At 49.3% G+C, this 24,118-nt stretch overlaps 2 protein-coding genes across 15 annotated transcripts in view; both read left to right on the forward strand.

Moving 5' to 3' along the window:
• Window positions 1-346: 346 nt before the first annotated feature.
• Window positions 347-10,022, forward strand: DECR2 (2,4-dienoyl-CoA reductase 2). Of its 9 annotated transcripts, none has more exons than XM_079120148.1 (9): window positions 347-589; window positions 1,106-1,251; window positions 2,088-2,156; window positions 2,624-2,996; window positions 3,566-3,701; window positions 5,670-5,794; window positions 5,864-5,957; window positions 6,166-6,270; window positions 6,463-7,290. In XM_079120148.1, the coding sequence occupies exons 2-9, from the start codon at window positions 1,172-1,174 to the stop codon at window positions 6,678-6,680; spliced, it is 1,200 nt and encodes a 399-aa protein (XP_078976274.1). In that variant the 5' UTR covers window positions 347-589; window positions 1,106-1,171; the 3' UTR covers window positions 6,681-7,290. The 9 variants fall into 9 exon arrangements, with proteins under 9 accessions (XP_078976274.1, XP_078976273.1, XP_078976276.1 ...); XM_079120147.1 differs by lacking the exon at window positions 347-589 and adding an exon at window positions 9,597-10,022 and having other exon boundaries at window positions 1,052-1,251; window positions 6,463-6,680; XM_079120150.1 differs by lacking the exon at window positions 347-589 and adding an exon at window positions 7,306-8,708 and having other exon boundaries at window positions 1,052-1,251; window positions 6,463-6,680.
• A 5,649-nt stretch (window positions 10,023-15,671) lies between these two features.
• RAB11FIP3 (RAB11 family interacting protein 3) overlaps window positions 15,672-24,118 on the forward strand; it is an 87,359-nt gene continuing 78,912 nt past the window's right edge. For 4 of the 6 annotated variants that reach the window (XR_013760784.1, XM_079121647.1, XM_079121650.1 and 1 more), the window contains exon 1: window positions 15,675-16,329. Coding sequence is in view for 5 of the 6 variants with exons in the window: in XM_079121647.1 (XP_078977773.1) it covers window positions 16,006-16,329 (324 nt within the window). In the remaining variant the exon portion in view is untranslated. Of the gene's footprint in view, window positions 16,330-24,118 lie in introns of all 6 variants that reach the window. The other 2 variants (XM_079121653.1, XM_079121652.1) reach the window with 2 other exon arrangements.

Raw genomic sequence — 24,118 nt, forward strand, 5'->3', positions numbered from 1 at the left:
AGAAAAATATTGAAGCTTGCTGCTTGCACACACAGGAGGGGATCCCTGACATGGATGATTGTATGAACCAGACAGAGTCTGGAGCCCTCCAGCCTGAAATGTCGGAGAATTCTAGCTTAACCCTGCCTGATTCTGCTGAAGAGTGGCAGGGAGGGACAGGTGGGGACTGAGACCACACAAGGCACAATGAGCCTGTGATCATGGTCCTCCCCACTTGGTGGTCTGATGTCATTCGACACCACGAGCTGCCCAGCAGTTATATATATATATATATATATATATATATATATATATATATATATATATACATTTTTTTTTTTTTTCTGGCACTGCGAATTGCACCCAAGAGCTTCATGCATGCTGAGCAAGTGCTCAACCACTGAGCTACATCTCCAGCCTTTTTTAAAATTTCGAGACAGGGTCTCTCTAAATTACAGAGGTTGGCCGAACTGGCTATCCTTCCGCCTCTGCCTCCTGAGCTGCTGAGATTAAAAGCAAACGCCCGCGCCCACTTATCTTCACGTTGACGCTAGCTGCTCACATTTTGCATTTTGCCCCTGCGTCCCGAGGTCGCTTCTCTACAGTCCAGGTTATTGTCACTGGGAGGCCGACCCGGCCGTCGCTTGCCCCTCTTGACAGGGGCGATGGAGGTTCAGGGTCTGGATTCTCAGCATTGGCTTCTGCCTGAGCAGCTATGGGAGGGCACGGGTGCAGTGCTGAGACCGCTCTCCACCAGGCACACTGCGGGCGTGCTCGGGCCTTTTCGACCCTAGTCTCTTGGGGTCATCCACCACTGGGAAAGCGTGTAAGCGAGGCGAGGCCGTCCGCGCGCCCCACGAACTGGCCTTAGTCCGGGAGCCGGAGTGTCGCTGGGATCCTGTGGGATACTAGTACCGGTGGGAAGGACTAGCGGAGCTAGCTGCCGCGTCTCACTGCGCCTGCGCCAGGGGGGCGTGCGGCCCCGCCCACTTCCAGTCCCAGGGGGTCGCTCGCCCCAGGTAGCGGGAAGTCCGGGGGAGGAGCCTGTGGTGGGACGTCCTGGGAGGGGCGGGCCCGCGGGACTCCAGTCTCGGCTGGTGGAGGGCGGAGTGCTGTCCTCCCAAAGGTCCAAAACTGCTGTTCAGAGCCCAGAGGGTCCGGCTGTCCTGCCAGCTAGCCCGCCCGGAGCGCCATGGCGCAGCCGCCGCCCGACGTGGGAGAGGACGAGTGTCTTCCCGAGTACCGCCACCTCTTCTGCCCGGACCTGCTTCAGTGAGCTCCAAGCGGGGCTGCCCCGGCCGCGCGGGACAGATGGCCGGGTTGCAGACTGTGGGTGCGGGTTGTGGCGAGCCCGGCGGCCTGACATGACGGATGGCGCGCTCGCGAGCCGGGATCTCCCGCAAGCTTAGCGGAGAAGTCGGCTGGGGGTTGCAGGCTTGGTGCCGGGGGGGGGGATACGGGGATCGTGGTGGCGGGTGGTGGTTTTTTTTTTTTTTTTTTTGCTGCTGGAGATGAACGCAGGGCCTTGTGCTCCATCGGTAAGCATTCTATCATTAAGTTATACCCCAGTTCTAAAATCATTTTTTACCCCCAAAGACCCAGAAAGCCTAAAAAATTGCGTTTTATTTTCTTACAAAGTCCAACAGGATGGAAGGTCCTGTTCAGGGGATCAAAGTCCTCCACAGGTCACCTGCTCCCCTTTAGTTAACAGTATTTATTTATGCGGTACTGGGGAAATTGAACCCAGGGGCGCTTTAACACATCCCCAGCACTTTTTTTTTTTTGATAGGGTCTCGTTAAGAACCTTAACTTGTCCTCGTGCCTCAGCCTCTAAGACTCATCTTAGAGTCACTAAGATGACAGGCATGCGCCACCGTATGCCTTATTTTTTGTGGTACTGGGGACTGAACCCAAGGGAGCTCTACAAATGAGATGCACCCCTAGCCGCCCCCCACTTTTTTTTTTGAGACAGGGTCTTATTAAGTTGCTGAGCTGACCTAGAACTTGTGATTCTCCTGCTTCAGACTCCAGGTAGCTGGGATCACAGGTGTGCAGTGCCATGCTCAGCGACAGTGTCCTTTTAAAAGATTCTCCTTTTCTCATTTCAGGGACAAAGTGGCCTTTATCACGGGAGGTGGCTCTGGAATTGGGTTCCGGATTGCTGAGATTTTCATGCGGTGAGTACTGTTCTGGGTTCCTTTGTGCTGTCCTTTATTAACTCCTGCCTGAATCTTGGGGAGGGGTGGAGTGCTTCCAGAAAGGGCAGGACTTGGGGGTCTCTTATAGATAAGGAGATTGTATGGCTGTGGCTTCAGAGCCTCCTGAGGCTTTGAAGAGCTGGAGATCACAGTGGGCTGCCTCAGATCCTTTTGCTGTGCTGAACAGAGTGCCTCTTGGGACACAGATTCTGTGGCCTCAGGCTGGGATCAGTCACCCCACACCACAGAGGCTCAAAGTTAGGCTGATGGGGGGATGAGGACACCTCTTCAGTTTCCCCTGGCCCCTTGCTCTTCATACCAGGAGGTGAGTCCCACTGGATCTACTGCATCCACTCCAGGTGGACTCATCTTCAGGGCTGGTGGCCTCATGTGGGGCATGGCCACCCATGCCCAGAGTTCCTGTCTCCCATGGAACCTGCCTACAGGTGCAGATGGTGGAGCTGTCAGCAAGTGGACCAGGGGAGCACCCTGCCTGAGAACGGACTTTGTCCTTCCCTTCGGCTTCCAGGAAGGAGGGTGGGGCATGCAGGGCTGTGCAGGGGCTCATCTCTGCTGTTCCACCGTGTCCCACATACCCATGTGGCTGGGATACCCCAGAGGCTGGCCCATGTGGGAAGGGCAACCATACACCTATCTGAGGTCCCTCCAGGCTGCTCAGCCCTGCTTGGGCTCCCACGCCCTCTGCCAGCTGTACTGCCTGAGAGCCAGGGGAGCCCACTGGTACTACGTGCCATCTGGTTTTACAGGCATGGCTGCCACACGGTCATCGCCAGCAGGAGCCTACTGAGAGTTTGCATGGTGAGAGCCCCTCTCCTGTGGCCTGTCTACAGGTGGCTCTGGGGGCCCTGAACCTGGGCTGGGAAGGTCCTGAGGCCCAGGGGATGCCAATACCAAACCTTGCTCCCCTCTCAAATATGAAGCCTCAGTAGAAGTGGACTCCCAGAGACACCTTTGACTTTAAAAATCTGATTATTTGTCCTGTGGGGATCCTCATGTTAGAAGGTGATTTGGCCCAGGAGAATTCTCTGGGCTCACCAGGGTAATGAAGGTTGGCATCCCACTGACTAGGTCCTTAACCTGGGAGGAAACTCTGGACTCGAGTAGGGATTGGAAATCAGCTGGGCTGCCATTGATCAGCAATGATGGCATGGAGGGTGACCCAGAGGGACAGGGTGGGAAAGGTGAAAGGCAGTGGAGAGTGTGGATGTCTTACCCATTTCTCAGCAGTGCCCAGGAGGTGGCCACTTGCAGGTGGTGTCTTCCTAGAGTGGGAGCAGCAGAGTCATCATCTGCATCAGGTTCTGAAGGTCCTTCTTGAGGCCGGGGCTGTGGGGCTGTTGCCCACCTCTCTTCCTGTCTGGCTCTAGGCTGCCAAGAAGTTGATTGCTGCTACTGGCAGACGGTGCATACCTTTATCTATGGATGTCCGAGCTCCCCCAGCCATCATGGCCGCTGTGGACCAGGCACTGAAGGAGTTTGGCAAAATTGATATCCTTATTAATGGTGCGTTGGACAGTGCTGTGGTGCTGAGGGAGGCTTGAGGCTTCTGATGGTTATAGTATGGTGGTTGGGAGGCCCCTGAGCTCTGGTGGAGGGATAGGAATGGCTGCAGAGAGCCTCAGTACCTGCACCAGGTACAGCTCTAACCCACACACCTGCAAGACACAGGCTCCAGGCTTGTCTCTGTTCTTTCCAGGTGGTAGGTTAGTTCAGTCTCAGCGCAGGAGGATTCCCTATGAACATGACTGAATCACAAGTCAGGGGTGCCTTTTGTCCTGAAATTTCCAGTTAGAAAAAAGTAACAGGGCTTGGGGAACAACTCAATATTAGAGTGAAGTGTGCAAGACTTCAATGCCAGCAACACACACAAAGTAGTAGACTCCACTGTTTAGGTACAGTTTTTTTTTTTTTTTTTAACAGAATAATTAAGCATTTATACACAGAAATCCACTCCACATATTTCTCGTATTATTAAATCTTCTATTTGTTGCAACTGATGAACAATATTGATTTTTTTTAATGTTACTGGTTTGAACCCAGGAGTGCTCTACCACTAATCTACATTTCCAACCCTTTTTTGTATTTTTTTTTTTTTTTTTTTAAACTGGGGATTGAACCCAGGGGAGTTTAACCATTGAGCCACATCCCCAGCCCTGTTTTATTTTTTATTTTTCTTCTTCTTTTTTTTTTTTTTTTTTTTTTTTGCGATGGTGGGGATCGAACCCAGGCCTTGTGCTTGCAAGGCAAGCACTCTGCTGACTGAGCTATCTCCCCAGCCCCTATTTTTTATTTTGAGAGAAGTTGCTTAGGACCTTGTTAAGTTGCTGAGACTCGCTATGAACTTGAGATTCTCTCCTGCCTCACTCTCCTGAGCTTCTGGGATTACAGGCATGCACCATTGCACCTGGCTCCAGCCCTTTTTATTTTGCAAGAGTATCATTAAGTTGCTGAGACTGGCCTCCAATTTGTGATCCTCCTGCCTCAACTTCCTGAGTTGCTGGATTATAGGCATGGCCACCACACCCACAATACAATATCATTAATAGTCTAGTTTACATTAAGGCTCACTCTGCTGAAATTCCCTTTAAAAACATCTCCTATATTGGTTTCCACAGAGTACTACAAACAGGGTAGCTTAAAACAAAAGAAATGCTCTAAAAAAAAAAAAGAAAAGAAATGCTCTCAGTTCTGGAAGCCAGAAGATGCAGTCAAGGTGATAGCAGAGCCATGCTCCAGGAGAGAATCTGCTCTGGGGTTTTATCTTCGTGCAGAGTGTGGGGCAGGCCTTGGTGTTGCTGGAGTGGGGCTACATGGCTAACCTCTGCCTCTGTCCTTAAACAGCCTCCCCTCTGTGTGGTCTTTACATCCTCTCCTAAGGACACTATCATGGAATTTAGGGCTCACCCTAATTCAGCATGACCTCAACTTGACAGCATCTGCAATGACCCTGCTTCTACCAGGCACAGTGGCACATTGCTGTAATCCCAGCAACTCAGGGGGCTGAGGCAGGAGGCTTACATGTTGGAGGTCAGCCTGGGCAATTTACTTGCCTCAGAATAAAAGAAATGGCTGGGGAGGTAGTTTAATGGTTGAACACTCTGGGTTCAATCTCTAGTACAAAAACAAGGGGCTGGGGAGATAGCTCAGTCGGTAGAGTGCTTGCCTTGCAAGCACAAGGCCCTGGGTTCGATTCCCAGCACCGCAAAACAAACAAACAAACAACAACAACAAAAAAGCAAAGCACCCTATTTTCAAATAAGGTCATGTTCACAGGTCCCAAGCTTCTTGGAGGATAACATACCATCCTGCCTTACTCTTGCCTTTCAGGAACTTGCTTGGTCTCCTACCCTGTCCAGCATTGCTTTCTGCCCATCGGGTGTCAGGCTCACTGTGCACCCTCCCTTTGGGCCTCTGACCTCCTGGCATCCTCTCTTCCCTAGACTTCAGCATTATCTGCTGTCTCCTCTGCAGGTGCGGCTGGAAACTTCCTGTGTCCCGCCAGTGCTCTGTCCTTCAATGCTTTCAGGACTGTGGTTGACATCGACACCATTGGCACCTTCAATGTGTCTCGTGTGCTCTATGACAAGTTCTTCCGGGTGCGTGTCCTCCCAGGCAGGCCCTCCCCTCTGCCAGCTGCCCACTTACCACCCTCTCCTGTGTTATAGGACCATGGAGGGGTGATTGTGAACATCACTGCTACCCTGAATCTCCGGGGGCAGGTGCTCCAGATGCACGCAGGCTCTGCCAAGGCGGCCGTGGGTATGGGAACCCCTTCTGGTCTTCCAACTTGGGTTCCCAGGAGGTCCTCTCCTGACCATCCTGGAGGGTGTAGTCTTTGGGTGAACCTGAGTCCAGTGGTGGGTAGTACAGGCCCTGAGCCCACATTCAGACATATGAGTCACTCAAGGAAGCAGAGCAGCAGCCCCTGCTTCCTCAGACCTGCCCTAAATCTGCATCTTTCATGCAGATGCGATGACACGGCACTTGGCTGTGGAGTGGGGTGCCCAGAACATTCGCATCAACAGCCTTGCCCCAGGCCCAATCAGTGGCACAGAGGGCTTACGGAGACTGGGTAAGGCTTCCAGGGAACACAGGCCTCCCGTGGGGCAATCCAGGGTATTGAGCACCCACAGATGCTGCTGGAACCCTGGCGACACTAGCTCCATCCATCATTTTCAGATGTGGTTCAGGAGCAGAGCTGGCTGGGGAGGGTAGAGGACTCTGGTCCTGGGGCTCACTGCAGCCTCCCCCTGCTGCCCTCCAGGTGGCTCCCAGGCCAGAGTGAGCAAGAAAGCCCTTGCAAGCCCCCTGCAGAGGCTGGGAAACAAGACGGAGGTTGCCCACAGTGTGCTGTACCTGGCCAGCCCTCTGGCTTCCTTTGTGACGGGGACCATGCTGGTTGTAGATGGTGGGGCCTGGCTGACATCCCCTAATGACACCAAGCAGCTGGCAGACTTTGAATCCTCCTCTGCTAAGCTCTAGGTGAGGTGCTGCTCCTGCTTCTGGGGTTTACCTGTGTCCGTGGATGTTCCTGGCCACACCCTGCAAGGCAGAGCCATGGAATTGCAGAGTGGGCCACCTGCTAATGCCCCAGACTGACTTGCCCCCAGCTGTGCAGGAGTAGTACAAAGCCACTTGATCTTCCTCATTGACCTCAGCCTCTGCTGGAGCAATACGACTTTTGATAGAAAGTATTGTATCCAGAAAGAGGGAATACTTCCAGGGAGCTGTCTCTGGCACACTCTTGCCACCGGCAGCAGAACCAAGAGCATTGGGTCTGGCAGTACAGCTCTTTCTGGGGACTGAGCTGTACCTGCACTCTGCCTTCCCACAGCCTGTATCCTGGGCAGGAGTGGCCAGCCAGCCAGCCCAGCCTGCAACCTCTCGCACAGGGGTCTGAGCACAGTTCCTAGAGTTTTGCCAGGAAACGTAGTATCTTTAAAAATAATCTTTTTGCTATGAAAATACCTATACATTGGCTTTGTAGAAGACTTTATAAGGAAAAGAAAGACCATTAAAAAGAACCATTCACCCTGTAATTCAGAGAAAAGGATGTTTCCCATCTTTTTTTTTCCTCCTCCTCTTCTTGGCCTGGACACTCCTGCAGCCCTTTCTCTCCTGGCCATTCTGCACATAGGAGAGGGCAAGTAGCAGAGCTACCCCACTTTCAGCCCAGACTTCAGCCCTGTGGCTGCCCTTGTGGAAGGGCACTTCAGCCCACTGGTTCCCCTCTTCCCTGGCCTCCCAGTTCACCTCCACTTCTAACCCCAGACGTACTCAGGCTTCAGTCCCAGGAAGGAGATGTCTGATGTAGTTTCATTCCTGCCTGTCCTGTTTGGCAAACACAGTACTGAATTTACAATTGTCCACTGGCTTTAGAGAGACTTGATTTCAACATGCTGTTCCTAATCTGTAAAGTGGGAGACCTGCCCAAGAGAGGCTGTTATGGCTGTGCATACCTGCCTGCCAGCAGCAGCTCTGTGCTGCCACTGTAGCGGAGATCCTTATCCCTCACCCTCCCAGTCTTTTCGAGGTGCACATGATGTCCAGCCTTGTTCAGTCTCCCCAAAGGTCCAGATGTGGCCTCTGTGGGGCCTTGATAAAAGGGGGCTGCACCTGGAGCCTATCTGTGGACTGCATCTGGGACTTGTGTCTACACTAGGTTCCTGGGTGTCTCTGATAGTCAAAGTGCCTTTGTGACACTAGCCCCTCTGTGCAGGCCACTGGTGCTAGTGACACTTCAGGACTCTCAGCTCCTCGTCCTATCCTGGCCTACCTAACAGTAGCTTCAGTAGGGACCTTTCCTTCCAGCTTCTCTCTGTGGCCACGACATAAACTGTGTAGTCCCTGACTCACAGCAAGGTGGGTGGGATGCTGGTGTCTGTGACTTCCCTCTGCAGGGCATGGGGCCCAGCATGAATTGGGTATAGCCCTGGGTGAGGCCCCATCTGAGCCATGCTGCCTTGGAATGAGCCAGAAAGCCCAGTGTGATCTGGGGAGGTGCCCTGCTTATCTTCAAACCATTCAGAGGCAGGAGTGAGCTGCCTCTACCCCAGTCCTAGGTGAAGGCTACTCTCCCAGTGTGGGCCTGCCTGGTAGCCTAGAGGGGCAACCGTGTGGGTGGTCATGCAATCCCAATATAGGAACAAGACCCAGTGGGCAGAGCAGGCAGCAAGTCCCAGGGAGTTGCCTTGCCCTGGAAAATTCTTTCCACCACCAAAGTATGATGCTTGAAGTACTGTGGCTTCAGGCCATCACCCAGATAATCTCCCTGAGAGGAGGTGCCTTTATCTGTCCTCAGCCTTTGCAGGGGATGGCTGGCCTGCTGGAGTACTGCCTGCTGGGGGCTCAGCTTCTACAGTGGGCTGCACCTGCTGGTTAAAAGTTTGGGGGCCAGAGTGTGGTGCCATTGCATCCTCTAGTGAGACCAGAAGCAGGGTCTGCATGATGCTATTGGGAAAAAAAGAAAACAGTTAAAGACAGTTACTATGGAAGTATGGAGAGTGAGAAGCAGAGGCAGTCACAAGCCCTCTGGAATGCAGAGCTCTCTGGCTACAGCTTGGGGCCTGCTGTCCTTTCCCTATCCTTTGGGGGATAGTCTGCCAGTCATGGCCATCAGGCTCTGTTGCCCTTGAAGGCAGTTAAGATGGGAACATTGCCCAGCAATGGGTCTGGTTAGAAAAGAAGTCCCCTCCAGGAGAAGAGAAGAACCAGGAAGTGGGCCTCAGGGCTGGGCCTCTTACTACAGTGGAGTCAGTCCCCCATTGCCTGCATGTTGAAGGCAGTTTGGCTATAGGAACTGACCTAGATAAGCATTGAGCCATGCCCCCAGGCTTTTTTATTTTTTATTATCTTTTTTTGGTACCATAGTTTAACCCAGGGTTACTTAACCACTGAGTCACATCCTCAGCTCTTTTTATTTTTAAACAAGGCCTCGCTAAGTTGCTGAGGCTGGCTTTGAACTTGTGATTATCCTGCCTCAGTCTCCTGAGTTGCTGGGATTACAGGCATGCACCACTGCACCTGGTCTTATGGTTATCTTAAAGACAGAAAAGATGCCAGGTTCTTTGAAAGGATGGGTAACTTTTATTCCTTTTGTGGTGCTGGGGCGGGTTGGTGCATGCTGGGCAAGGGCTCTACTGCTGATTCATACCCTAGCCCAAGAGGGATAATTCCATCTATGTGAGCACTGGGCAGAGAATTTTCTGTATCCTTGGCTGTGGAAGCTGACTGACAGGCCCTGACAATGCTAAGCTTCCCCCTGCAATAGCTGAAGCTGTTTAACTCATCCTCTGGGGCTGGATGCGTGGTTCAATGGTAGTGTTTGCCACATATGTGTGAGACTCTGGGCAAACAAAATTTGATCCTTTGAAAACTATACATAAAAACAACACCCAGGTCCGAGATGGAAACCAGCATGTCCTCAACAACGGTTCAGGAAGAAAGTGCATGTGATGAAAGGCACTGTGTGCTGTATCTGTTGAATCAACAAGCAAGCAAATCCCAGCTTCTTTACCCACCCTGTCAAGAGTTGTGCAGGTTATTTCCCAGCTATCGCCATGATTCATAGGCTGCAGCAAGCATATGGGTATACTCATGTTTCATAAAGCAAAGAGAATCTTGAAACTGCCCAGAATAAATGATGATGATTTGGGGAGTTCCACCAATGACTTCTGTTGCCATGGTAACCTGGAGCAAGCCAGCTCTGGCCTGTGTGTACTACAAACCCTGGGACCAGCACCTACTCCCCACACTTTCCTCTTGCTGGGAGGTTTTCCCAGATGCTAGGATCTACTGTCTGTCCCCTTCTCCTCCTCCCTTCCTAGCCTGAGCACTGTGACACCTGCTAAAGCTGGCCATCCCCTTGGGGCAATGGCAGACAGATGAGGATGCCTTTCTAACTTGGACATTTGTCCACCCACCAAGTGAGCCAAGTGCCTGGGACCCAGAAGAACATGAGCTGAGCTGCGTATAGTGGCCATGCCTGTGACCCTAGCCTCTTGAGACAGGAGAGTCATAAATTCTAGGCCAGCCTCAGCAACTCTAACACCGAGCAACATCCCCCTGGATTCAATCCCCAGTACCAAAATAAATAAAATGAAAGCATTAAGTGACTCCTGGGAGAAGCTGATGTCTCCAGTGGTTCTCTGTCTTCTTTCTGCCTGTGTCCATGTGGGCTCACTGACTGAGGCGGGGAGAGTGAGATGATGGATCCCAGAGAACCTTGTCAGTTGTGACATTTGAGGCTAGCAAGTGTTTCTCTGACCTCCACATCATTTCATCCTTTATCCTATGAGACAGACAATAGCTGCCTGACAGCAGTCAAGCCTCTTCCTTCAGGCAGCCAGCAGCATCTTATATGTGCCTGGCTCTGTACTGAGGCCTGAGCCTACTGCAGCTGGGGAGAAGCAGGGCAAGTGGGCTTAGATTAGAACTTCCTGTGCTGGCCTTAGGTCTGGGCTGGTGTGCAGGCCCCAGAGTCTCCCTTAGGGACACATCAGACAGTACTTTTCTTTTTGGTGCTGGGGATCAAACCCAGGGCCTTGTGCTTACAAGGCAAGCCCTCTACCAACTGAGCTATCTCCCCAGTCCTCAGACAGTACTCTTCTTTATTTTTTCACGGTAGTAGGGATCAAACTCAGGGCCTTGTGCTTACGAGGCAAGCACTCTACCAGCTGAGCTATTTCCCCAGCCCCCAGACAGTACTCTTGAAGGCATGTGGCAGACCCCTCCGGCCCTTTAGATCCAAGAAGGGAATGTCTGGAGAGCACTCTGGGTCTCTCACAGGCTCCAAGGCAGGGCAATGCAGTGCACCAGAAATTAGTGAAGAATCTGGGACCCAGAGCTATGGAGCCCAGAAATGAAACAAACCTACCTACCTTCCTTCTGCTCTCTTTCTGTGCTAGAATCAAACACAGGGCCTTGTGCAGGCTAGGCAGGAGCTCACCAGTAAGCTCCATCCCGTAGCCCTTCCTTCCTTCTCTTGTCCCTTGGGCATCCCAGCCCCAGTCACCAAGTTGCACAGGCTGCTCCTTCTGCCAGTTGACATCCAAACTCTTGGGAAAGATGGTTTGCTCTGTTTGGATCATGTGTCGGCTCTCTCAGTAAACTCATTTGATGAATGTGTCAACTCCCCCACAACCTGGGCTTGGAGAATACTGCTTCTAGAAAATTGGGCTCCTAGATCCTCCACTTTGGGTCCCGACCTACACTAGCTCAGGTCACTACAGACTGATGTCATCCAAGCATGCTGATAAGCATCCCTATGTGTCCCATGTGACTGCATGGGTCTTGGGCCCCTTTTCTGGTGCCAGGTAACATGGATAAATTGGAAAGCAGTGGGGAGATGGGAGATGGTGCCAAAGAAAGAATGAGAAACACGTGTCAGAGATATAAAGAATTACTTTTAACTTCCTAGCATCTCATGAGATGTGTATAATGAAGTGGGCAATGACTTGAACCAGGCATTCCTTGACCTAGGGCAAAAGTTGTGAGCTGCTAAGGAAAAGACTTGGGCCAGGAGCCTCCCATAGCCACACACCATGTGGGAGGCACGGTAGGTGCCATGTGGGCTCTTGACAAGTTCCAGGCTATGGCTGGAGGTGCTTTGTCATCACAGGAGATAGGAAGCCAGTGCCAGCAACTTCAACTGAGATGTTAAAATAAGAAAATCTGCAAAACCTCGGGCTGACTCAGAAGGAATTAAACTGTGCCTTAGAAACTCATGCTCTATTTTTACTCTGAGAAGTGTACTTTACCGATTTTCAAGGTGAGAAAAAAAATTCCTTCCCACTGAATAAAATATCAGTAAACAAGGGCTGGGGTTGTGGCTCAGTGGTAGAGTTCTTGCCTTTCATGTGTGAGGCACTGGGATGGACTCTCAGCACTGCACATAAATAAATAAAATAAAGGTTCACAACAACTAAAAATATACATAAAAAAAAAATCAGTAAACACATAATGGAGGCCAGTGGGGAGTGTAATCTAGACCTAAAATTGACTTCTTGCTCAGTTTGCTTGGTGAATACACAATATTAAAAGGGACGTGGCAGGCAGTGTTTGCTTACAGTTTTATGATGGACATGATAGACTGCATATGCGCAGAGTGCATTTTTGGACGAGTTGTGACAGCTGTCTGTGCCCCTGGAACCTCATAGTCAAAGTGATGAGCATGCATATCACCTGTCCAGCCTTTGCCTGCCAGTCATGTCTTTCTTTCACTTCTGCCCTCCCCCATCACCAGGTGACCTCTGATCTGCTTTCTGGTCCTATAGGTCTTTCCTTCTCTCCACCCCACAGCACTGGAGATTGAACCCAGGGGTGCTGTACCACTATGCTACACCCCCAGCCCCCCTTTTTTTCCTTTTTATTTGTTCTTTTCAGTTACACATGACAGTAGAATGTATTTTGACATATCATATATACGTGGAATATAACTTTGCATTCTTGTGGTTGGACATGATGTGGCGTTACACTGGTTGTGTATTCATATATGAACATAGCAAAGTTATGTCCGATTCATTCTACTGTCTTTCCCATTCTCATCCCCCCTCCCTTACCCCTGTTCCCCCATTATTTTTATTATTTTTTTAAAATTTTGAGATAGGGTCTCTCTAAGTTGCCCAGGCTGACCTAGAACTTGTGATCCTCCTGCCTCAGCCTCCTGGGTCCTGGCAGCAAGTTTGCATTTTCTAGAATTTTATAGTACTGGAATTGTGCAGAGTGTACCCTTGTTTGGTTCATTTTCTTGAACATTGATGTTTTGAGATTCATCCATGATACTGTGTGAATCCATGTTCCTTTCTTGTTATTCCTGAATTGTCTTCCCTATGAATGTTTGTTGATTCACTGTGAGGGTCCAGGGTCCATTTTCAAAATACAGTATTTGGCTTTAAATGCAAAATTACTGGGGATTGAAGAAAATCAGAGGAAGAGAAAATAGAACAAATGGTTACCAGCTCTTAACACCTGAGTGTGACAGATTCATAGCCCCTTGACAGAGGTAAGGGGTAGGGGCTGGCCTGAGGGACAGACTTCATCTATGGTGGCTTTCCCACCGCCAAAGAACAAAGGGAAGTAGGGACAGCTAAAGTTACATTTTTTTAAATAACCCAACAGGAGACAGCAAAACTTAGGCAGAGTTCAGCCCCTCAGTGTTGCAGCCTCCCAGGATACCGTGTCCACTCAGTCAAGCCCTCTATCTATCCTGGCCACCTCCATCCTGAACTGCAAGCTCCAAGATGTAGGGCTCCCTCAGAGTGCAGGTATCCAGCCCTGTGTGGCCCTTGGTGCCGGCTGGGTGGGGGAGGCGCATGTGGAAACAGACCCTTGGGATAAGGCTTTTTCAGATGCACCACCAAAAGCCTGCTCCCTGCCTTCAGGCCTGGGCCTCGGGGGCCACTGCACTGTGACCCCTTCCTCCCAACTCCTATTCAAACTATCTTTAAGTCTTAGTGGTGGGCTGGGGTGCAGCTCAGTGACAGGGCACCAGCCTAACATGTGAAGCCCTGGGTCAATCCCCCCTGCCCTCAAATTGGCTGATAAAGGAGGCAATGGAAATAGGTGGGGAGCTGTGCATGGTGGTGAGACACTGTAATTTCAGTGACTTGGGAGGCTGAGGCAAGAGGGTCACAAGTTCCAGGCCAGCCTGGACAACTTAGCAAGGTTCTAAGTAACTTAACAGACTGGAAGGAGACATGACAGGTCTGAACAGCTGACTGAGCTTTCCAGTGTTGATTTTAATGTTTTTTAATTAAAAATTTTTATATTTTAATGAATTTTTATTCTCCAAAACTAATATGTTGAATTTTGAATTTTTTTGATTTTCATTTTTTATGTTGCTCCCCCCCACCCCAGAGTTACAGGCATGAGTTTATTAGAAGAAATAGAAAAGGGGAAGGGGGACAATCTCAAGGGAGAGAGTGGAGATGATTTTTTTTTCTTTGAATGCAGTATCTTCTTCATGAATGGATACAGTAGTTACAAGAAAATGACAACAAGATTTGAGAAGGGAACACCTCCTTACCTTTTTTTTTTTTTAAATTAGAACATTATAGTTATATAATATAGTGAGATTCATTTTGACATTTTCATAAGGGCATATAACAGTTTTCTTCATTTCAATCCCCAGTACTACCTCCTCTCTCTTCCTCCATCTGTTACCCTTATTCCACTATACTGGTCTTTTATCTATGCATTTAAAATTGAAATGCATTGAGTTATATTCATACATACACCTAGAATAATTTGTTCTGTTTCATTCCCTGATTCTTCTTTCCTTCCCTTCCTCCTTCCCCCTTGGTGGGCTTCTACTGTACTAATCTCCCTTCTATTTTTGAGACCCCCTTTTTTATTTTTGTTTTTTTTCCCTTTAGCTTCGGAATATGAGAGAAAACATTCCACCCTTGACTTTCTGAGTCTCACCTTTCTTTTCTGAAAGCCAGACTCACAAAATCTGGCGCTACATGTTGGAAATTTTGCTATGGGAGATAACTCAGTTAATTAACAAGCTCCTGGATGTACACCTGAAAGCAGGTTCAGGCAAAGCTGCTTAGGAAACCACACCTGGAGCTGGTGGTCACGTCTGAAAAATACCGCTCATACTCGCTTGCGACGAGGGTTAAATTTAGCTCCTCGCCCCGGGGGCAGCTCACCACTCTGCCACTGTCACTGCCTTTCCTGCTGCCCAGTGCCCATGACCCAGTTCCATCGATGACAGTGACACTAGGGACAGAGGCCGCCGACACCCAAGAGCTTGGGAGGCTGGCCGAAGAGATCAGCTCCTCACGCCTGTAATCCCAAAAGCTCCGGGGGATCACAAGTTTCAGGCCAGCCTCAGCAACTCAGTAAGGCCCTAAGCAACTTAGCGAGATCCTGTTTCAAAATAAAAAAAAAAAGGGGGGGGGGGATATAGCTCAGTTGGTAGAGTGCTTGCCTCGCAAGCACAAGGCCCTGGGTTCAATCCCCACCCAGCACCACAAAAACAAAATAAAATAAAAGAGCTGGTGATGTGGCGCAGTGGTAAAGCGACTCCGAGTACTCCCCCCCGAAATACAAATTCCGTGAACAGACTTCAATCGAGAGCCTCAGCGTGTTGCCACGCGTGCGGGGATGCGAGTCAGGTGGCTCATTTGTGGGGCCCACACACTCGGGAAGGTGCCCAGCCTGCCTCCCGCGCGACCTCTGCAGCAACTCGACCTCTGCTGCGCGGCTGCGGCGCAGCGCTCCCCGCACCTACCTGGGAGCTGGGCGTGCGCACCTCTCCTGGTTCTCTGGGATCACCACGTGCAGTGACCCCGCGCTTCAGTCAGACGCCCGCACTAACCCGGACTGCAGACGAGGACGAAAGCCACTTCCACAACCCGCGAAGACTCATGCCCGCCCCGCCCGCGCCAGGGCAATTATAGCCCGCTGGCGGGGTGGGGCCGACGGGCGCAGCGTGATGACGTCAGGCGCTTGGGCGGGGCCGCGCGGCGTCACTCCGGTACCTCAGCATCTCACGCCGGGTCTTCTCGCCTCCGCTCGGCCGTCGGCCCCGCGGCCGCCCGCCGCCAGCCCTCCGCCCTCCGCCCTCCGGCCGCGCCGCCGCCATGGCTCCGCGTCCGCCGCGCCGCCGCGCCGTGGGCCGCTAAGGCGCGGGCAGGATGGGCGAGGGCGGAGCAGGGCCCGAGCGCCAGCCCGAGCAGCCCGGGTGCCCCGCGCGCGCCCGCCCGCGCCGCCGCGGGGATGCCCGCGCCCGCCGCCGCGCCCTGAGCGCCTTTGTCTGCCGCCCGCGCCCGCCGCACGCCTAGCTCGGCCCGGCCGGAGCATGGAGCCGGGCCGGCCGGCCTCACCGCCGGGCCGCGGCGAGCCGGCGCGCGGGGCCACGGAGCCGGGGGACCGCGCGCCCTGCGTGCTCTCCCGGCGCAGCCCGGGCCCCGCGCTCGCGCGCGCGGTGGGCGAGCGGCCGCCGGCGCGGCCCGGCCCGTCCGCCGACCCCAGCCCCGCGCCGCTGCCGCCCGGCGAATCCGCCGCCGGCCCGGAGGACGACGCGCGCCTCCGCGCGGTGTTTGACGCCCTGGACGGGGACGGGGACGGCTTCGTCCGCATCGAGGATTTCGTCCAGTTCGCCACAGTCTACGGAGCAGAGCAGGTATCCGGCCGGCTTCCGCGGTTTCCCTCAGGCTGTGCTCCCGGGATCGGGACCCGCGCCTGCGGGGTGCGCCCTAGCTGGCCCAGACCCTGAGCCGCCCGTGTAGGGCGCCGCCGCTGCCGTGCTTGCTTGGCACTGGTCCTTCTAGATTTCGTCTTTTCTAGTCTGGGAGACAGCGCTCACTGAAGGATCAAAACATATTGGCTTCTGTGCCTCGGTGAGCAAGGGCAGGAGGGAAGCCCAGTATAGCAGGACTGCACCGGGCCTGGTCCACCTTCGCGAGAGGGAGACGGCACAACCGGGCGGCGGATGCCCGGCTCACGCAGGGTCCCGCACAGGGCCCCACGCACTTCGCTGCGGCTGCTGGGGACACTGGTCTCAAGACGCAGCCCTTCCTGTCTCCCGCAGCACTTGCTGGAGTTCAGGTGGAGGTGACAGCAGGCTGTTGTGCTCTTATGACTCTGAGACATCAAGTAGGATACCGTGTTCGCTTTTAAAGATTTGCTTCAGTGCAGGAAATCCCCGAAGCGTCGATCTGCTCGTTTTCATGTTATTCGTTTCTCACACATGCAAGCATTTGTTAAGTGGGTGTTCAAGAACATATGCGTGTTTGAGCCGGGAGTCTTCAAGAGGTAAAAATTGACACACTGCTGCCGAGGGTGTCAACAGTAACATTAAGAACGCATAAGGGGACGGGCTTGGTGGTGCACGCCTGTACTCCCAGGGACTCAGGAGCCCAAGGCAGGAGGATCGGGAGTTTAAACTCAGCCTCAGCAACTTAGAGAGACCCTGTCTCTAATAAAATATTAGAAAGGGCTGGGGATGTGGCTCCATGGTTAAGCGCCCCTGGGTTCAATCCTTGGCACCAAAATAAATAAATAGATACATAAATAAATAAAAAACCTCTCAAGGGACCCATATATCCCCCTTCCCCCAGAACTGACAGTACCCATTGAGACCTGCACCCTCCTGCACATCAGTATGGAGGTCAGCCTGGTGCTCACCTTCATAGCTCTGGGCTGCAATATATTGTTGGGTCGGTCTAGTTGGCAGAGATGTGTCCCTGGTGACTTTCTGTGTGGGTAGCTGGATTGTGGTTGCTGGTGCAGGTGTTTGTTTTTTTTTTTTAATTTTTTTTTGTTGTTGTTGTACAGGGACACAATATCTTTATTTATTTATGTGGTGCCGAGAATTGAACCCAGTGCCTCACACATGCCAGGCAAGTGCTCTATCACTGAGCCACAATCCCAGCCCTCGTGCACGTATTTTTAAGGCCTTTCTTTCTTACCCCTGGTGATGTGTCTTTCCCCAAACTTCCTCTTGCTTCCTTAACATAGTCAGAGGTGTCAGGCCAGCACCACATCTGCTTTTCTTTACCCGACTACTCATTTGTGTTTTCACTGGATAGATGCCATGGTTCTAGGAGGTGGGAACTGGGCAAGCAGGATTCATCCCCACTTTACAGCTCAGAAGCTGGAAGCCCAGAAGGTTATGTAGCTCTCCCAAAGACCCAGATAGTGCTAGAGGAGGGAAGGAACTAGGTCTATTGCTCTTCACCCATAGCTGACTTTTTAGGTGGGGTGGCACAGAATATGTCCTACCAAGTTTCATCTTACTGACTTCCATAATTCTCTTTAAAAACATGTTTTGTCATAATTTTCCCAACCAGTCATGGTGGGATAAATTTTGGATTTCTATTTGGGGCTGAGCTTGTAATCACAAAGTAGAAATGGGTCAGAATTCTTTGCTTGATGGTTCTTGGTGGAATTTGAAGGGGGGGGTGAGTGCATGGCTCAGGACTTGGTTGGTGTGGGGATTTGGAGGGGATCTTTGCTTCTTCTGTCTCTTCTCCAGCTGCTTGGAAGAAGCAGTGCAGGCTGATTTAGGTGTCCAGAATCGAATGAGCTTTCAGGGTGGTAGAGAGAAGCTCTCCATTCCTCTGAGCTGCCTTAGTTACTGTTTTGGAGCAGATAATGTACAGTGTAATGAAAGGTTGTTTTTTGTTCCTGTGTATGGTTTAGTAGCCTTTATTATCACCTAGGCTTGCTTTTTTTTCAGTTCCAAGTCAGAAGACATTATAGAGGAGCAAAGACCAGAAATATTGTTGATAGTGGACTAGTTTAGAGAAAAGTGGGAGCATTCCCCCTCATAATGAATGTCTTAGGTTTTATTTATTTATTATTTATTTTGGTGCCTGGGCTGGACCCAGGGGTACTTTACCACTGAGCTATGTCTTTTTTTTTTTTTTTTTAATTTTGAGACAGAGTCTCACTAAGTTACTGAGAGTCTTAATTGCTGAGGCTGGCCTTGAACTTGCCATCCTCCTGCCTCAGCCTCCTGAATCACTGGGACTACAGGCATGCACCACCACACCCAGTTTACTTAAAAACTTTAAAAAATGAAACACGTGGTAAAGTCGAGAAAATGTTTAGTGAGCTTCCAAGCCATCGCTTAGTCTCCAGTTTCAGTAGTCTGACTTTATCTGTATACTCTTCCCTCTCCCTTTTTTCTATTCTGGTGGATTGAACCCAGGGGCATTTTTTAAAAAATTTAATTTAATTTATTTTTTTATTGTAAACAAATGGGATACATGTTGTTTCTGTTTGTACATGGAGTAACAGCATACCATTTGCGTAATTATACATTTACACAGGGTAATGATGTTTGATTCATTTTGTTATTTTTTCCTTCCCCCCACCCCTCTCACCCCTCTTTTCCCTCTATACAGTCCCTCCTTCCTCCATTCTTGTCCCCCCCCCACCCCCCATTATGTGTCATCATCCGCTTATCAGCGAGATCATTTGTGCTTTGGTTTTTTGAGATTGGCTTATCTCACTTAGCATGATATTCTTCAATTTCATCCATTTGCCTGCAAATGCCATAATTTTATTATTTTTTATAGCTGAGTAATATTCCATTGTGTATGTGTGTGTGTGTGTGTGTGTGTGTGTATATATATATATATACATACATACCACAGTTTCTTTATCCATTCATCAATTGAAGGACATCTAGGTTGGTTCCACAATCTGGCTATTGTGAATTGAGCAGCTATGAACATTGATGTGGCTGTATCTCTGTAGTACGCTGATTTTAAGTCCTTTGGGTATAGGCCGAGGAGTGGGATAGCTGGGTCAAATGGTGGGTCCATTCCAAGTTTTCTAAAGAATCTCCACACTGCTTTCCAGAGTGGCTGCACTAATTTGCAGCCCCACCAGCAATGTATGAGTGTACCTTTTTCCCCACATCCTCTCCAACACCTACTGTTGCTTGTATTCTTGATAATCGCCATTCTAATTGGGGTGAGATGGAATCTTAGTGTAGTTTTGATTTGCATTTCTCTTATTACTAAAGATGTTGACCATCTTTTCATATGTTTGTTGATTGCTTGTAGATCTTCTTCTGTGAAGCGTCAGTTCATATCCTTAGCCCATTTGTTGATTGTGAACCCAGGAGCATTTTATCACCAAGCTACATCCCCAATCATTTTTATTTTTATTTTGAGACAGGGACTTGCTAAATTTCTGAGTCTGTCCTTGAACTTGCCATCCTCCTGGCTCAGTCTCCTGAGTCACTGGGAGGAAAGATGTGCTGCTTTACCTGGCCTCTACCCTATTTTTTGTTTCTGTTTTTGGTACTGGGTATTGAACCCAGGGGTGCTTAACCACTGAGCTGCATCCCCAGTCCTTTGTTGTGTTTTATTTAGAGACAGGGTCTCTCTGAGTTGCTTAGGGCCTCGCTAATTTGCTGAGACTGGCTTTGAACTCATGATTCTCCTACCTCAGCCTCCTGAGTCACTGAGATTACAGGTATGCACCACTGCTCTTGGCAGCTCCCCTGTTTTTTTTTTTTTTTTTTTTAATTTTTAGATGTTGATAGACCTTTATTTTATTCATTTATTTATATGTGGTGTTGAGAATTGAACCCAGGGCTTCACACATGCTAGGTAAGCACTCTACCACTGAGCCACAACCCCAGCCCCCCTCCCCTGTATTTTTGAAGCAGGTTCCTGACATCATGTAATTTCATCCATAAATACTTCAGTATATATCTGTATAAAATAAGGTTTCTCTTTTTATAGATTCATTTTTCCAAATTCCTAGGGACAGTTCAGATAAGCCAGATAATAGTAAAGACCACAAGTTTATGTACTTTCTACCTTGAGATTTCAAAATACTGAGTGCATGAGACTCCTAGGCCAATCACATTACCATCTTTGATGGTAGCAACTCAATTATCTTGAGTTTTGTCTAATTTTCAGAGGCAGCATGTCCAGTGTCTCTGTGTAGCCTGTTTATGAAGACAGCATTGTAAATAATTTAAGTGGGTTATCTGAATCTTTAATAGGAGTGACTCCCATTTATAATACAGACAGCTGCCATGTCTCTCTTTCTGAGCAGCGTAAGAGTGTTTGGGTCTCCTTATGTCTGCTGGTGGATCAGGTGTGGCATAACACCACCCAGCATTAGGTTATGGAGATCAGCAGATGGAAGGAGGAAAGGGCCACAGGGGAGTGCTATGGTTGTATGTTGAAGCCAGGATTTATAGTCAGATGTGCCTGGGGAGTGGGTGTGAAGTTCAAGTCCTCATTGACAGGAGCCCTTACATTGAGGGGGCTGATGCCTTTCTAGTGGCCATCAGCATGTCATACAGTGAAGGTCCTAATGTGCGTCTGTATGTGGGAAGGGGTTGGTTCCTTTCTCTCTGCCTTCTGAAAGTAATTAGTTATACCCTAAAGACTGTCTGCACATTTTATTTTTATCATCACTTAAGCTTTTTCATTTTAGCAGCCACTGATCCTTCCCAGAAAACAGCCACTGAGCACTGAGCACCCTTCAGTAACCTCAGTGGGCCTTGCCCGTCCTCCTCAATGCTTGTAGGAGTGGGCTGAAGGAGTATCCACCTAGGTCTCCTGCTTTCCATTCCTGCATCCCTGCCAGCGGGCAGTTGGCAGTTCCTATGGACGTTGGACTGTGCCTTTCATTGCTTCAGTGTTCTTTCCAGTCTCTACCCTGACTTTGGACTTGAGTGGGTGTGTGTGAACTGGGCTGTGAGTTGAAGTGGTGTGTATGAACGTCTGAGAGCCAGCAGATGTGTATAGCTCTGGGCCTGGGTGTTCACAGAATTGCCAAGAGGCAGTTGAAGTTCCTTTTTGGGCTTTGGTTATCGCAGCATGGTTAGGGTCTAAAAAATGCCTTTCTGTGGCCAGGTGCAGTGGCTACACCTGTAACCCCAGACTTGGGAGGCCGAGGCAGGAGGATTGAAGTTCAAGGCAGCCTAGGCAAGTAAATGAGCCCCTGTCTCAAAATAAAAAATAAAAAGGGCTGAGTTTGTAGCTCAGTGGTAGAGCACCCCTGGGCTTAAGCCCCATTACTGTGGGCTTATGGGTGCATGCATACACACACAAACACAAACTAGGACTAGGGTGTGGGTCTGTGTTAGAGCTTTTGCCCAGCATGCAAAAGGCCCTGGATTTGATCCCCATAAGCTAAATGATGCCCATAAAATAAGAAAAACTAAGATTGCTTGTAATCCTACCACCCAGAGAATATGTAAATTAAGATGCCTGTAACACATGTTACATGGTACAAAAATGATGTAATTCCCATGTCTGTTGCTTGGAAGCTGCTTTTTTTTGTTTGTTTTTATTTTTGTTTTTGTTACTAGGATCGAACCCAGGGCCTTGCACATACTAGGCAAGTGCTGTACCACTTAGCTACATCCATAGCCCTTTTTATTTCTTTCTTTCTTTCTTTTTTTTTTTTTTTTTTTTTTTTTTTTTGACACAGTGGCTCGTTAAGTTGCTGAGGCTGTCTTGGATCTCCTGCCTCAGCTTCTGAGGAACTGGGGTTATAGGTGTGTGCCACCGTGCCAGGTTTGAATTAGCTTTTGATCTGTGTTTGATTTTTGATATCAATTCAGATTGCACACTTGAATATTGATTCAGACATATGCTTTAATGGAAGTCTAAGAAAGCTTACTTGCCCCTGGGAAGATTCAGAATTGTCTGTCAAGGACTATTGCAGTTTACGATCCAACTTAACAAAAAGAGACTGTGGACAGGGCTATAAAGGGCACCAAGCTCAGCACTTGCTTCCCTTCCACATGCTCAGTTAGTTTAGAGTCCAGAAACAATCTGAACCTTAGTTATGGTAGAAATACCTGGCAAGAGGTATTTCTTGTGTAGTCCTTGAGGGTGATAATTACAGAGACTCCGGACTCACTTAGACTGGCACTTACCAGTGTGCTGAATTGATCGAAAGTGTACAATATGAAAATCACACATGTAACAAGTCTTGAGGGAATGCTTGTGTCTTCCTTCCTATGTGCGTGCTGGGAATGTGCGTGGGAGGGTGTGGTGGTAATGGGGTTGGTTTTATTTGAGATATTGGCTGAGTTTTCTTTTACACTGCTGGTTTTATTTTAATTATGTTGAAAAGTAGTGTTTCTCCACATGGCTCAAACTTTGAACAATACAAAAGGGAATCTAGTAAAAAGATTTATTACAGTCTTTAGAAAAAAATATTAAGCTCTGAAGAGAAAACATTTACATGTTTTTGCTTTGACTCAAATTAAAACTTATATTGATAGCTAAAATACATCTAAAGAAACTCAGATTTTCCAGTAAATTAAGTAATTTTATAGAACATCAAATTAGCATGTGCAGATGCTTATTGAAGATGGACTATTAATTTTTATTGATATTTGGAAGAATGCCTGTTACTAGATGCCTGCAGCTGGGCATGGTGGTGTATACCTGTGGTTCCCAGTGACTCAGAAGGCTGAGGTGGGAGAATTGCAAGTTCCAGGGCAGCCTGGGCAACTTAGGGAGACCCTGTCTCAAAATAATAAAAAGGGCTGGGAATGTGACTCAGTAGCAGAGTACCACTTGGTTCAGTCCCCCCACCAGTAAAAGCAACCAAACAAGTACCTGCCATTTTGGAATGCTGGCTTCCAAATAGGCATCTGGCTTCCACTGCACTTTACCTAATGCTTACATGTTAAGGTAAGAAACTTTAAAGAACGTCCAGGGATTAAACTAAGGGTCACTGAATCACTGAGCCACATCCCCAGCCCTTTTTTGTATTTCATTTAGAGACATGGTCTCGCTTAGTTGCTTAGGGCCTTGCTAGTTGCTCAGGCTGGCTTTGAACTCATGATCCTCCTGCCTCAGCCTCCTGAGTCAGTGAGATTACAGGTGGGCACCACTACACACAACTTCAAAAGAATTTCCTAATGGAAAGAGTTATAGTAACTGCAGTGTAATTTCCAGAAATCCTTGATACTGGTAGATTAGACTAAATGTGTTCCGTGTCATGGTGAAGGAGGAAAATAAATTCTTTCAGTAGACAGAGTTTTATTTTCCTGTCTGGGTATTTCACATTTTTAGGCAAATTGGTATTACTCTTGCTTTTTTTTTTTTTTGGGTACAGGGGATTGAACCCAGGAGCACTTAACCACTGAGCCACATTCCCCATCCATTTTTTTAAATTAAAATATTTTTTATTTTTACAGACACATTTTGATTCTTTCTACACAAATGGGGTACAACTTTTCATTTCTATGGTTGTACGCAACGTATATTCACGCCATCATGTAATCATACATATATACAGGGTAATACTGTTTCATTCTACTGTTTTTCCATTCCCACCCCCCCTCCTACCCTCTTTCCTCTATACCATCCAAAGTTCCTTCATTCTTCTCTTCTCCCCGCCACCCCCCATCATTGTATATTGTCATGCACTTATCAGAGAAAACATTTGGCCTTTAGTTTTTGGGGCTTGGC

The sequence above is a fragment of the Sciurus vulgaris genome (assembly GCF_902686455.1).
Source record: "Sciurus vulgaris genome assembly, chromosome: 18".
Classification (NCBI taxonomy): Eukaryota; Metazoa; Chordata; class Mammalia; order Rodentia; family Sciuridae; genus Sciurus; species Sciurus vulgaris.